General features: G+C 41.2%; 1 protein-coding gene across 2 annotated transcripts in view; it reads left to right on the top strand.

Moving 5' to 3' along the window:
• Positions 1–567: 567 nt before the first annotated feature.
• Positions 568–14,587, top strand: part of usp6nl (USP6 N-terminal like) — a 168,580-nt gene continuing 154,560 nt past the window's right edge. Inside the window, exons 1-3 of one of the 2 annotated variants that reach the window (XM_052033928.1) lie at positions 568–1,684; positions 2,581–2,656; positions 4,241–4,319. In XM_052033928.1, coding sequence (XP_051889888.1) covers positions 4,244–4,319 — 76 coding nt within the window. In that variant the 5' untranslated portion in view covers positions 568–1,684; positions 2,581–2,656; positions 4,241–4,243. The remainder of the gene's footprint in view (positions 1,685–2,580; positions 2,657–4,240; positions 4,320–14,587) is intronic. The other variant, XM_052033929.1, reaches the window with a different exon arrangement.

The raw sequence follows: 14,587 nt of genomic DNA, 5'->3' as shown, positions 1-14,587 counted from the left end.
GGTATTGGATGTACTGTGCTGTAGTGTTCTATGTTCTATCTTTGTTCTGATTTGCAGGTAATGAATTCATACTTGTTTGCTGGTTTATGTATAAGTAAGATTGAATAGGTTACTTTTAAGAAAAGTTTTTCAACTTCTGAAACAGCAGATGATGTAATTGTTGCACATTATAAATGTAATTACTTTGATTACTTGGCTGGGATTGTACTGGCCTGATGTTACAAATGATAGGTAGGCATCAATAATGCAGCAGTCACTCCGAAAGCACACAATGTAACATGGAACTGTTGTTTTTGGCACAGGGTGGTGATATCTGCTGGTGACTGAGTTTCACAAAACGCTAAAAAGTGTCAAAATGGAGAATTCTATCGAAGTACAAGGAAGTTATCAAGTTTTGTCAGAAAATTAGCAGTGAGCATGCTGAAAAGTTTGTTGACTATCTGACATCCTGATTACATGAACTTAAAAGTATGCTGGAACCTTTATTTGAAGAGAAAGGTCTTACCAGAGCACTTCACCATCAATATTTGATTTGTTCATATTACTTATGTGGCATTGGTATTGGTATTGGTTTATTATTGTCACTTGTACCGAGGTACAGTGAAAAGTTTGTCTTACAAACCGATCATACAGGTCAATTCATTACACAGTGCAGTTACATTGAGTTAGTACAGAGTGCATTGATGTAGTACAGGTAAAAACAATAACAGTACAGAGTAAAGTGTCACAGCTACAGAGAAAGTGCAGTGCAATAAGGTGCAAGGTCACAACAAGGTAGATCGTGAGGTCATAGTCCATCTCATCGTATGGGGAACCATTCAATAGTCTTATCACAATGGGGTAGAAGCTGTCCTTAAGTCTGGTGGTACATGCCCTCAGGCTCTTGTATCTTCTACCTGATGGGAAAGGAGAGAAGAATGTCCCAGGTGGGTGGGGTCTTCGATTATGCTGGCTGCTTCACCAAGACAGCGAGAGGTAAAGATGGAGTCCAAGGAGGGGAGGCTGGTGTCGGTGATGCGCTGGGCTGTGTCCACAACTCTCTGCAGTTTCTTGCAGTCCTGGGCAGAGCAGTTGCCGTACCAAGCCGTGATGCATCCAGATAGGATGCTTTCTATACTAATGCAATACTAATTAGGGAAGCTGCACATCCTCCCCCGCCACACCCCGTTCCAATGCATTCAGAGAAATTAGCACAAAACCTCGCACCTCATTGTCAGCCTGTACTGCACTTTCTCTGCAACTGTAACACTATGTTCTGCATTGCTTGTCCCTATGCACTATCTCCAAGTACTGATGCGATGAAGATGAGCCGTATGGCTGGCATGCAAAACAAAGTTTCTCACTGTAGCTGGGTACATGTGACAAGAGTGGAGAGAGAGGGAGCTGGACGGCGGCCAGCGCCAGGTGATACCTGTCAGTGTCTCAGGTGTGGCTGATGTGACACTGCCCAGTGGCCCGGAAGTAATTGGCCGGGCAGCGGCGCACCGCAGTGCGAGCCCCCGCCAGTCGGCCGGCGCCGCTCCAGCCCCGGGCCGCCCGCCTGTCGTCCCAACACCCGCTCGTCAGCGCTTCCCAACCGGCGGAGCAGGAGGGAGAAGAGCCTCTCGACGTCTCCGGAAAATAACATGTAGCGTCGGCCGCCCCTCGGACCTTTCCCTCAGATCTTTCCCTCAGCACTACCAAGGTTTTTAAAACAAAAAGTTTTGCTTTAGTTCCGTTTGCTGTGTGAATAATTTAATTAACTTACTCTTACTATCCGTGTTTGCTTCTTTTCTACGAGATAAGAACTATAAAGGCCGGCCGAGGAGGGTTTATATACGGTGCTCGGTGCCTCACTACCGCGGCCTAGCGGAGCATCGGGCTGACGGGGCGATGCAACCTACCTTAATGCTGTTTCTCCCCGCCCCTGCTCCGCTGCCATTGGCTGTCGGTGCGGGCGCCGAGCTCTCCTCTCTCCTCCTACTGGCTGGTCGCTAACGCCAATCAGCTGCCGCGCTCGGCCGTTTCCGTTCACTCTCCACCACCTCCCTCCCCAGCCAAGTTTGGTTGGCCCGCATCATTACTACGAACGGGAGAGCTGGCAATTGGCTTGAGGGAGCGCGTTGAATTTATTTATTTTATTGTTTGTTTCGCAATGATTTAAAGCGACTTTTTTAATTTTACCCCATTGTTTGGGTAAAAGTTTCGCTGTGTTTCAAAAGAGGGCCTGATGGTAATCTTGTTTCCAGGGTCTCTGTAAACACTGAGTTAGGGTTTTTCTCTTTTATTTGTGTTAATTTTTCCACCTAAATTCAAGCGAGTTTTTAAGGATCGAGTTCGTGAAACCTGCAGATGTGTTCACAGGGATGGTGTGCCGATACCACAATTTAAAAACAAAAATCTTCTTGACTTTCTTGTGAAGTTCCCCTGAAAGTTGAGCTGGGAGTTTTCCATATCTCTCAGACTGCCGTTTCCCAAAAGACAGTGTGGGCTGAGCCATTCATCCCCCGCCACTCCTGCTGCGAACCTGCTCTGCGAGAAAACAACCAGGAAGAAATAAAACACAAGTCCTTTTAAACGCCTTGTTTCTTTCTGGATTAGAAATGGACGCACACCTCTTAAGGATCCTGCACAACAAAATCTAGTTTTTTTTTAACACGGGGGCCAAGGAATTTTGGTAAGCCTCTCCGCAAGTTGAATAACAAATACTAACATTAGTAGAGCAAATGCATACTTAAAAGAAAGCGAAGAGTATTTTAGCATTAAGTGCAAGGATGTTTGTTTCCTAAGTATTTTAGATAAAGGCGAAACTTGTGTTTGTTTATTTTGAGTTTGCATGTAATTTGAAAAAGCTTGGTTATTGATTATGATCTCTGATTTGAACACTTTATTCAATGTTTTGATTTTCAAAATTGGCATTTGGGTATTTTTATGTGACTTTGTATGTTCCATTCATAAGGTAGCTTGTTGGGCCAGTGCTCTGTACTTGTAAGTGATTTAAAATCTGAACTTTGTAACACTTTTACATCTTTTGAAGTAAATCCACTGAATTTGTGAAGGGAAAAAGAATCAATTGTTATTTGTATTGCTGTGTATGAAAATCACTTGCATGTACATTGTACATTCAATGTAGTAAAACATCCCAATGTGTTTTCCAGGCACATTATCAAACAAAATTTGACAGCTGAGATATTTTCAGGAGCAATTTAATGGAAAAGGGAAAAGTTGAGATTCAGAAAGCTTTAAAGTTCTAACAAGGGAATTGTAGAACATGGAGGTTGGCAGCTTGAAGGCATGGCTGCCAAGGGTGGAGCAGTGAAAATCTGTGATGCAGAAGAGACCTTTCAGTTGAAAAGTGCAAAGGTCTTGGTGGGTTTTTAGTACTGAAAGAGTTTAAAATTTTGATCATGGTGTATATATAGACTCATAAATTCCTCTTGGAGTTAAATGGGACTCTTAAGGTTGCAAAAACAAAAGTCTGGTCCATGAAAATAAATTAAGAGAATCCTTCAGATGCTGTCACTAGTTTTATCATAAGCAATCAGTCTTTTGTCAGAAAATTATAAATTAAATTTGTATTTAAGTGCCGTTATGAGCAGAAATACTGCAATTATTCCAAAGCCCATAGAGATCCAGTAGTTATCTTAGGATGGTTTGGGGCAGCGTTATGGAATTCGACATTTGACATGTATGCTTCATTATTAAGTGACATAGAATGGAGAGCTGCTACTTCACAGTTCCAGCAACACTGGTGTCCTAGATCTTTTATTTTCAGGCCATTGGAGTAGAACTTGAAACTACACATTTGTGACTTTGGTGGCAGTGAGGGTGCTACCAGCAGAATTACAGCTAATACCAAAATCAAAACTGGCAATGTTAGAAAAATTCCATAATTGCTGTGTTGCCATTCAGTGTTAATCAAGGTTTCAAGTGGTAAGGAGATGACTTGTGTCAGACCTGACCAAAGCTACCAACAGAAGGAATTGGTTCTTGGCAACCATTGACAGTTCTTCCTCAGTTTGCACATTGTAAACGCACGAAGCAATCCAGCCAGTGGTCAAAGTGTAGTTTGATGTTATGACAGTTTCTTCCATATTTTCCGACAAAAAAGGCTGGCTATCCTGACTTTTGTTTTCCCATATTTGGAACCCAAAGGCATTAAGGCTAGTTGTGGCTGCTGCCTTTGTGTCGAGAGAAAATTGAATTGGAGAAAGAAGTTTTAAATATGTCTAATTACAATTACTCACTTTTTTTAATATAGGGCATGAACTCCTCTCTCAGGATAAATAATTGCAGATCAGAACCATATATATCTCATGCAGAGGAACACACCATTATGAGTGAGTAAATGTTTTTATTGTTTGAAAGTGAGTCGTTAATGCAGACTTGGTGTACGTTGTATGTTAAGTTAGAAGTTAAAAATTGAGAACAATTTGAATCACACAAGCTATGTAAAGAGTGGAAGCATAGAAAGTATGACGTATCTGGTTGAGCTACTGAAGTAAGTGGTTTTATTACCCAAGGCTGAAAGAAATTTCTTTGCTTACAGTTCAAGGTTTTGTTAAGTCATTTACAGACATTGGGGTTAATCGTTTGAATCGATCTGGATTCTTTTGAGATCTATAGAATCGGGGAAAATTTTTGACCCAGAAAGTTAGTCCTAGAGTTGCACGATGCAGAACTGGGTCTTTCAGCCCACCATGTCCATGCTGACCCTTTTGCCCATGTATATTAATCCTATTTGTCTTCATTCGGTCCATATCGTTTGATGCCTTGCATGTTCAAGTTCCTGCCTAAATGTCTGTGAAGTGTAGTAATTGCATCTTATTTCACCACCACCTCTGGCTGCGAGTTCCACACGTCAACTGTTCTCTGTGTGTATACAAAAAAAACCTTCCCCTCAAATCCCCTTTAAAACTCTTTCTTCTCGCCGTAAATCTATACCTTCTTGTTTTTGATTCCCCTACTGTGGGGGGAAAAAATTCTGACTATCTACCCTATCTATGCCTCTTATAATTTTATGTATCTCTAAGGTCACCCCTTGGCCTCCTTTGCTCCAGGGGAAACAAGCCCAGCCTATCCACTCTCTCCCCATAACTAAATCCCACCAATCCAGGCAATGTCATGGGATACTCCTCTGCAATCTGTCCAGCGTAACCACACTATTCCTATAGCACGGCAACCAGATAATACTCCAAGTACAGCCTAACCAGTAATTTGTAAAATTGTAATAAAACATCCAAACATTTATATTCTATGCTTTGACCTAAAGCCATATGCTGCCTATGTGTGTTGCCACTTCCAGCGAATGATGGACTTGAACCCCAAGATTCCTGTGTTCATCAATGTTCCTTGGTGCTCTACCATTTACTGTTTATATCCTACCCCTATTTGACTTCCCAAAATGTGTCACCTTGTGCTTGACAGGATTAAAATCCATCTGCCAGCACTTTGCCCAAACTTTCCATCTGATCTATTACCTTGTTGTAGCCTTAGAAAACTTTCCCTGCTATGCACAACATCCCCAGTTTTCATGTTATCTGCAAACTTCCTCATCATGTCTCCCACATTCACATCCAAGTCAGTAATATATATCACAAACAACAAGTGTCCCAGTACCTTCCACCACTACTTCTGCCTTCCTATCATCAAGCAAGCCAATTTTGGATCCAAGTAGCCAGCTGGCCTTGGATCCACATGCCTCAACCTACTGGACCAGCCTACCATGAAGGACCTTGTCAAATACCTTACTGAAGTCCATATAGACAACATCTTCCACCCTGCCTTCAGTCTTTTTAGTTACCTCCTCAGAAAAAAACAATGAAATTAGTGAGAGAGGATTTCCCCTGTATAAAGCCATGCTGAATGTCCCTGATAAGCCCCCGCCTTTCCAAATGTACATCAATCCTATACCTTCGGGTTTTCTCTCATCACTTCCCTACCACTGACATAAGGATTTCTAGCCTGTGGTTATCTGGCTTATCCCTGCTGCCCTTAAAGGAAAAAACATAAGACTGGAGGAGAGCTAATGGCATCTCACTTGTGGCTAATGAAATTGTAAACATCTCCAGCAGAGCCCCAGGTATCTCCTCCCTTGCTTCCATCGTAACCTGGGATAGATTTCATCTAGCCCTGAGGATTTATGGACCCCATGCATCCCATGACATCTAACACCTCTTTCTTAACACTGACCTCCTCCAGATTATTGACATACCCCTCCCTGAACTCACTATCTTCTATGTACTTCTCTTTGGTGAATACAGATGAAAAGTATTCATTTAGGATCATCTGTGACATGTTCCGCATCCTGGATGCTGCATAGTAAGTCTAACTGCAGCACCAACTGCTCTGTGTGGACAGACAGGTGCTGCAGCTGGACACTTACTGCAATATGTAGTCACTGGTGATTTTGGAAATGTCTCTGATCTCCCAGATCCTGCAGGAGGAGCATACCATTGCCCTGGCTTCCATATCCTTTATCCCCACTACTAAGAAAGAGAACTGAAAAGACACCTTGTATCATCACCACTTGCCATCCTCATTGAAGCCCGATGCTCATCAAAGCCTGCACTTTGACTTCAGCAGCAGTGCTTTGACTTCGCAGTCTCTCCCAAAATGGTCACTCCCACTATCCTTGCCTTTCTTTTTATACCTCTCGCTCACTGCTGACCTCGCAGGTGCTGTTGGTTTTGATGTTGCCTCTAGGCCTTGCCTTACTTAGTCAATTTTGGAGGATGCCATTCATCCCATTGTGACTGTACCATTGTTTCATTGATACTGAATGGGTTAATTGATTTGGGATTAACCCTAGTAAATGATTCAGAAGGAGCAATTATAGATCTGAAGTTTTTTTTATGGTCTTGCTGAAAGTAAGTAATTGTAGTGGCTCAGGGTGAATTGAGGACAGTGCAACCGTTTTTGCACAACCTATACAAGTTATTAGTTCCAAATTGTTAATGTTTTTAAGGACAAGGCAAATCTGCCATTTCATTATTTTTTTTGTTTATTTATTGACTGGATTATTGTGTCCCTAATTGCTTTTGAGAAAATGGTGTTGAATCTCTGTTTTCGTCTACTGCAAACCTTCTGGTGAAGGTATCCCACAGTGCTGTTCTAGGATTTAGTGTCTAAAATGGAATGACAATATGTTTCCAAGTTGCTACATTTTTCACTTCTTCCAATCAACCATGGTGCATTCAGTGTTCACAATGTGGTCTTGAATTCTACAGCTTTGGGTATTGCTGTTTCCCTGTCTGTATCAGAACTAGCCATTTCTACTGTAAGTTCATCTGTGGTATGAAGTTCTCTCTCTATTACCTTAGCTAGACTTGCTGGGCATGTCCTGAAGCTTTGCATTTTACAACTTTTATGTTCCGTTGTTTGTCTTCTCACTCTGACTGTCTTTGTGTCACAGATTTTGTTCTACTTTTCTCTCTCTCACAGCCCCCATTAATCAATCAATTGACCTTCACAACATACACCCATGGCATCTCTGGCTGTATCTTATTACAGATATTTCCTTTGTCCTTTCCATCTCTCTCACACTTGCTACAATTTAAAACTGACTGACTTCCATCTTTCCCAGTTTTGACAGAGGGCCTGCCACCTAAAATTCTCTTTTCACAGATACTGCCTGCTCTGCTGAGTGTTTCAAATGTTTTCTTAATTTCAAATTTTCAACATTTGCAGATTTTTGATTTTTCATGTCGCTTTACTTGCTGGAGAGCCTGCAGGTGATTGTGTTCCCATACACTCGCAATCCTTGTACTTGGTGATTCTGGCAACAGGTTTGGGAGGTGCTGTCAAATTAGTCTCAGCAAGTGACCTTGCAGTATTCAGTACAGTTATGGTACTACAGTAATGGAATGATGGAATACTTTGGGTGATTGAGATGCCATTCAAGGGGGTGTCAAACTTCATGATTGTTGTTGGAGTTGTACTTGTCCAGCCATTCAGAGATTATTCTATTATATTCCAAGGAGCTCGATCTGGACAATGATATGCCACAGGCTGATAAGTGGCAAGTTGCATTGCTTTTCAACTGTGCAACACAAATGAGCAGGTGTAACAAGAAAGAGTTTAATCATCTGCTGTTGACTTTCATGGCATGACTATGGCTGAGTCCCTCAGAATCAACCCCTTAGGGTAAAGTCACCAGTGACCAGAATCTTAACTAGACTAGCCACGTAATTCGGAAGATTGTGATCAAATGAAATCTTTGCTTTCAGCCTTTGCTTTCTTGCTCTATATATTTTTCAGGCATGATGTTTGGGAATTCCATCATTTCCCAGGTACCAACTCTGTTCTCCTGGGTAGCTGTTTGAAGCTGCACCAAACCATTTTTGACCATGATGTTGTGTTTAATCATGTTAAGCTTCCAACTACATATCTGCTCCATCATCAATTCTCTCCTACCTCAGTGTATGTGCCACACCTTTGTTGCCTTTATCACCTTGCCAATCCAGTGCTTTGCTAGCCATTCTCTAACTTGCAACCTTGACAGAAATGTGGATCAAGTTGAGCAGAATGAGAACTGAATACATTTGATTCGGAGCAATGTGTTATAACATGAACTTCTCAGACAGTCTACGTGAATGTCGTGTCCAGAAAACACTGCAATTTCCTAACTATCCATACTGAATATATGAAATCTACACATGGAGCGATTAATACTAGACACTGACTCATGTTTGAAGGAGAGATCTGAAGTTCTGTACACCTGTTACCCTGTTCAATGCTCACTGATCCATTAAATTTGTGATCCTTGTTTTTATTTGTTTGTGTCTCTTCACAACTTGTCTTCTTCGTGTTTCTTTAATGACCATAGAGACCGATAAGCCTTTGAGATCCCTGCATTATTTCAATTTTGGCTTCATGTGCCTCCCTGATTTTAATGGCTCTGTCATTAGTGACTATGTCTTCAGTTGCCTGGACTTGAGGCTTCGCAATTACTTCCTCTCAATTTTCCCCACCTTACGTTATAAAGAAGCTGCTTAAACCTACAGTTCTGTTTTATCTGAGCCTTTTTTTCGGTAACTGTGCCAATATTTTGTGTGGCATTGTAGTCAGATTGTTCACTGGTAATCTATGAAGTGTAATGAGATGTTTTACTTTTTAAAAATACTATTGTAAAAGCAGGTTGTACTAAAATTGGTGAAGATATTGAGATATTTTGGCTTGTTTTGTGGTACTGATGTTTATCACATCTGTCACAAGAGATGAATGATCATCTATTCAATAGATGATCATTCTTAATTACTTGAACATATAATTTAGCTAGTTCTTTTGGAAATGGACACCAGCATTGCCTATTAAGCCAGCAGGGCATGATGCTGTTTACAAAGTGTTCAGAACCACTACACATGCCAGGATAATGTACTCTAGCAGAGTATTGTCCCCCTATTTGGTTCTAAAAGTGCCATGGTAAGCTTAACAACATATTTAACAGTGTGCTGGTAATTATAATATGTTGCATAGCTTGCACACGTACTTCTGCTCTTTTGGACATCAAACCAAATACTTAAAACATAAGACTTTGATACTACTACTGGAAATAACGGCCAGAAATTATATATGTTGATTCATCAACTGATAATGGAAACCTGAGTTGAAGGAAGTCTAAGATACTTAAATGCAATAAACCATTTGTACATGAGAAACTTTCAGAAGAGACTGGGGATACTGAACCAAATCTATGGCCAACAATACAGTTGATCAAAGGCTGGAAAATCTGGATCAATTCCTGCAGCATTTAGTTGCAACAGGAAATGAAACCCCCATTGCATGCAATCTCGACAGAAATGAGGATCAAGTTGAGCAAAATGAGATGTGAATACATTTGATTCAGCGCAGTGTGTTATAACATGAACTCCTCAGACAGTCTATGTGAATGTCGTGTCCAGAAAACACTGCAATTTCCTAAATGTCCATACTGAATAAATGAAATCTACACATGGAGCGATTAATACTAGACACTGACTCATATTTGAAGGAGAGATCTGAAGCCTTGTGAAAGAAGCCTATTTTTTTCCCAACTTCAAAATTCTCACTCTACTTGTTGCCAACTTTTATTATTATTCCACTGGAAGGTTGGAAAAATGTGGCAGATTTGCCTGCAACCACAACATTCCCTCTTTTTCCCATCACTCTGCCCCCGCAATTCCACGCCACCTATATTTGTTTTCACTCCACTGTTTGCCAATCGACCAGCTTCTGGTGAAAAAGGGACAGAAAGCCCATTTATTCGCTGTGTAATATGGAGCTTCATCTACACGGTGCATCTTATTTAACAAATATCAGAGACTCTTAAAGTATTCATGTTTGTGTTGGGCAATTTGGAGTATGAATCATTGCTGGGACAAGCTTAAAACCATCACAACTGGTCTTCTGTCTGCTCAAAAGCATTTTAGACTCTAAAGAATTTAAATTATGAAGTAATTTGAATTAATTGCTGAAACAAGATTTTTGTGCAGAAGTTGAATTCAGTGACTGCATTTATTGTAGACTTGCATTATTGAGAAACACGAGGGAATCATGGTCATTATGCTTATCTTGCCTAGTACAAGTTTATTCCAAAAATACTGGAATAATTAAAAGTGTTTAATCGCATTACAGGAAAGATGTGTTTGCATTCAAGAGGATTCTGAGTTGATTTACAAGAATGTTGCCAGTATTGGAAAATTTTCACTGAGGAAGGATTTGATAGGCTGGCAATGCTTTTGGAGCAGAGAAGACTGAGGGGAGATTTCATAAAGGACCTAGATAGAATAAATAGGGATCTATTTCCCATAGTAGAAGTGTCACAAGCCTGTGGGCATAAATTTCAAGTGATTAGCAGAGATAAGAGGGGAGACGGGTGAGTGTTTTTTTTCATCCAAAGAGCTGGAGGGCTCTGATATTAAATACCGGAAAGGGTGGTAATGGCAGAAACTCTCATCACGTTTGAAATGTTTTTAGATGTGTCATTGAAGAGCTGTGATCTATAGGGCTATGGACCTAGTGCAGGAAAGTGAAATTAGGTTAAGTAGCTCTTTTTTGACCAGCATGGATGCAATGGGCTGATAGCCACCTTGTGTAAAGACATACAGCACGGAAACACCCTTCAGTCCAACTGGTCCATGCTGACCAAGATGCCCCATCCAAGCTAGTCCCATTTGCCAGCATTTGGCCAATAATCTTATAAACCTTTCCAATCCATGTACCTGTCCAACTGTCTTTTAAAAGTTGTTGTTGTACCTGCCTCAACCACTTCCTCTGGCTGCTCATTCCACATAGATACCACCCTTTGTGTTTATTTAAAAAAAAGTTGCCCCTGAAGTTCCTCTCAAATCTTTCGCCTCTCACCTCGTACTATGCCCTTAATACCCCAACTTGTGGGGGGAGGAGGGAGGTGGGGAAAGACTGAATGCATTCACCCTATCTATGCCCCTCATGATTTTGTACACCTCTGTAAGATCACCTTGTATGTGTACTTTAAATTTTCCCTGATTCTACATCTTTAGTATTTTTGGTACCACCTGAGTTTGTGATTGACATTTCATTGTTGTAAGCATTCATTCAAAAGCGTGATGCAGAAAGAAGAGTTCTAGAGTTAAAGTTGGAAATATTGTAAGGACTAAGCTTTGAGGTAAAAGAAAAAATGTCACTGTGCCGTTTTTATTACGATTTCAATCCTCGTGATTTCCACCCCCTTCCCTGTTTTCCTGTGATTTTTAAGTGTGAATGTTTTTGTAGAAAATAGATTTCCTTCTCTCCTACATGTGTGTTATGTTGTAATTACTTTGGCAAAAAAAATCACTGAGAGCCTGCGAAACAGAGGTTTGCAATTTATTGCCTCTAAGGAAACCAAGACATGCTTTTTCTGCGTTGAAAAGAATAGTGATGCATGTATATTTTTAGTTTTGCAGTAAAATGCATCAATATAAGCTGTATCCAGCTGATTGTTAAAGATCATTAGTTCAAGTTGTAGATCAGAGACTTGAGCACCCAACTAGGCTGGCAATCATTGCAGGCTTGGCAGTGAGGCAGGGTGTGCTGATGGTTTAATGCACAACTGGAGATTGCTGTTGTCTTTTGGATCATTTATTACATGTATATCTCTCCAATTCAACGTAAAGGATCAATTGCTACTGATAAAGAGAGCCCCTTGATGCCGTAACAAGTATTTAAAATTAACGGTCACAGTTTGCAGTAATGGTAGGTGAACATTGCTGTCATTGATGACAAGGTAGCCATTGTCCCTGAATACCAGAAAAGAGACGGAGCAATGTTAGATTAAATAGAAAATCCTCGTTGATATCATGCATAAGGAAAATCATTGCAACTCCAGGGTAGGCCGGAGTTTTCGACAGTGCCAGTCAACTTTCTATCCCTGCTCTGTCCAGTGGGAGAGGGAGTGAGGGCAGAGGTGCAGGAAATAAATGAGATGCAGTCAAGGGCTTTGTCCACTGTGGCAGAGGGAAGCATTGTTCAAGAATAAGGAAGCTATTTTGGAGAAAAGTTTCATCATCAGAGCAAATTTGCCATGAGACAGAGGAGCTGGGAGAATGACATGAAGTTCTTGCAAGAGACGAGGTGGGAGCAATTTATAGTCAAAATGGCTGTGGGAGTCTGTCCGTTTTCAAATGATGTTTCTGGCCAGTTCATCTCCTGAGATGGAGGTGGAAAGATCCAGGAAAGTAAGAGCCGGATGGATCAGGTGAAGGTGAGAATAGGGTGAAAATTGACAGCAAAAGCATTTACATTTTCAAGCTTGGGTCCGGAAGCAGCACCAGTTATAGTTGCAGTGTACCAGAAAATAGGTTTGAGGGAGGAAGCCCCAGTAGGACTTGAACAAAGACTGTTTTATGTATTCAACAAGTATAGGTTGGGCCCATAAGAGTTCCCACATGTACACCTTTTGATCCAGGGAAGTGAATGGAGTTTAAAGAGTGCAGTGAAGTGAATGTATGTGTGGGTGGAGGGGAACTTATTGGGTTTCCATTCAGGAAAGAAGCAGAGGGTCCTCAGTTTGTGGTGTGTGTGACTTAATGTTATGGCAATTCCAGTGAAGTGACCTGCCAGCTCAGTATATTGTGCAATATTTTTCATTAATGTAATGCATTTTAATTGGGAGATTTTGTTAATCAACATTAGTTCATAGCTAGAGATATAAAGAAATGTTTTGATTTCTTTGGAGGTGATCTTGTACACCAAAGTAATATGGTTTAATTATGTCAAAAACAATGTTGCAAGTGCTCGGTAGATGAAGTGGCAGAGGCGGGGGAAGAAGAACAGGATTGCTGATTTTGGGTTAAGGCTCCATCGTTAGAAGTCAAAAAGTGAGAAGGCAGCATGTATAAGTTTCAGATAATTAGATAGAAGGCAAGAAACTCTGTGGTAGTGTGCAGTCCAAAGTTGTAAAAGTAAGTTACTTTGGCAGGTGGAAGTAACTGATACAAATTGAAACAAAGGTGCAGCCACATCTTTGGGTTGGAGGGAGGGTTGTTTTTAAAAAAAAAGGGCCTGTACCTGGAATCATTAAAATTGATATTGCATATGGAGGATTGTAATGGAAGATGGGCTTTTCCTTGATGTTAATGCTGTTGGAGCAATATAGGACATTGAAGACTGAGATCAGAGTGGGACAGAGAATTAAATGATTGATAAACGACTGGAAGCTCAAAGTTGTTCCTGTGGACTGAACAGGTATGTTCTATAAAGTGGTCATCCAATCTGCGTTTAGTTCCTCCAGTGTAGAGAAGACTACTTTTTGAGCAATGAATGCAATTCATTAGATTGGAACATCAGTTCTGGTCACTGTAGGAAAGATGTGATGGTGCTGGAGAGGGTGCAGTGGGTTTCACCGGGATATTCCCTGCAATGGAGTGTTTCTTATGAGGGGAAACTGGGTCTGTCTTCTCTGGAGTGGAGGAGGATAAGAGGGGACATGATTGAAGTATATAAAATAATGAAGGGTATATATAGGGTAGACTGCAGGGAACGTTTCCCCATAAGAGGTAGATAAAACTAGAGGACATAGGTTTAGATTCAGTGGTAGGAGATTTAGAGGGGATCTGAGGGTGACCTTTTTCACTCAGAGAGTGCCGAGTACCTGGAATACACTGCCTGAGAGACTGATAGAAGCAGAGTCGCTGACAACAAATCTAGGCGAGTACTTGAATCACCTCATCCTTGAAGGCTCTGGGCCATGTGCTGGAAGATGGGATTAATTTGGATGGGTGCCCACTGTTTGGCATGCATTTAGTGGGATAAATGGCCTATTTCCATGACTCTAGTTGCTGCTTCACCTGTTTGGCTCTCTGGATGGTGAGAAGGCTTGAGGATAAAAGGGCAGGGATTGCATATCCTGTGGTTGCAAGGGGAAGTTTTGTGAGAAGGGAAGCAGTTGGTGGAGAATGAAGAGTGGACGAGGAAGTCATGGAGGGAATGGTCCCTTCAGAATGCTGAAAGGCAAGGGAATTGGAAGATGTCTGCTGGTGGAATCTCCTTTAAGGTGTCACAAATTACAGAGGATGATCCATGAAATGTGGAGAGTTGTGGGATGAAAGGAAGGAAAATGAGAACTTTATTCTCCTCCTGGTTGGGAGGCAAGAAAGCAAGAGCAGAC

This window comes from Pristis pectinata, chromosome 19, assembly GCF_009764475.1.
Source record: "Pristis pectinata isolate sPriPec2 chromosome 19, sPriPec2.1.pri, whole genome shotgun sequence".
Taxonomy (NCBI): Eukaryota; Metazoa; Chordata; class Chondrichthyes; order Rhinopristiformes; family Pristidae; genus Pristis; species Pristis pectinata.
The sequence above is the reverse complement of the archived record's forward strand: the minus strand, read 5'-3'. Positions and strand labels throughout refer to the sequence as shown.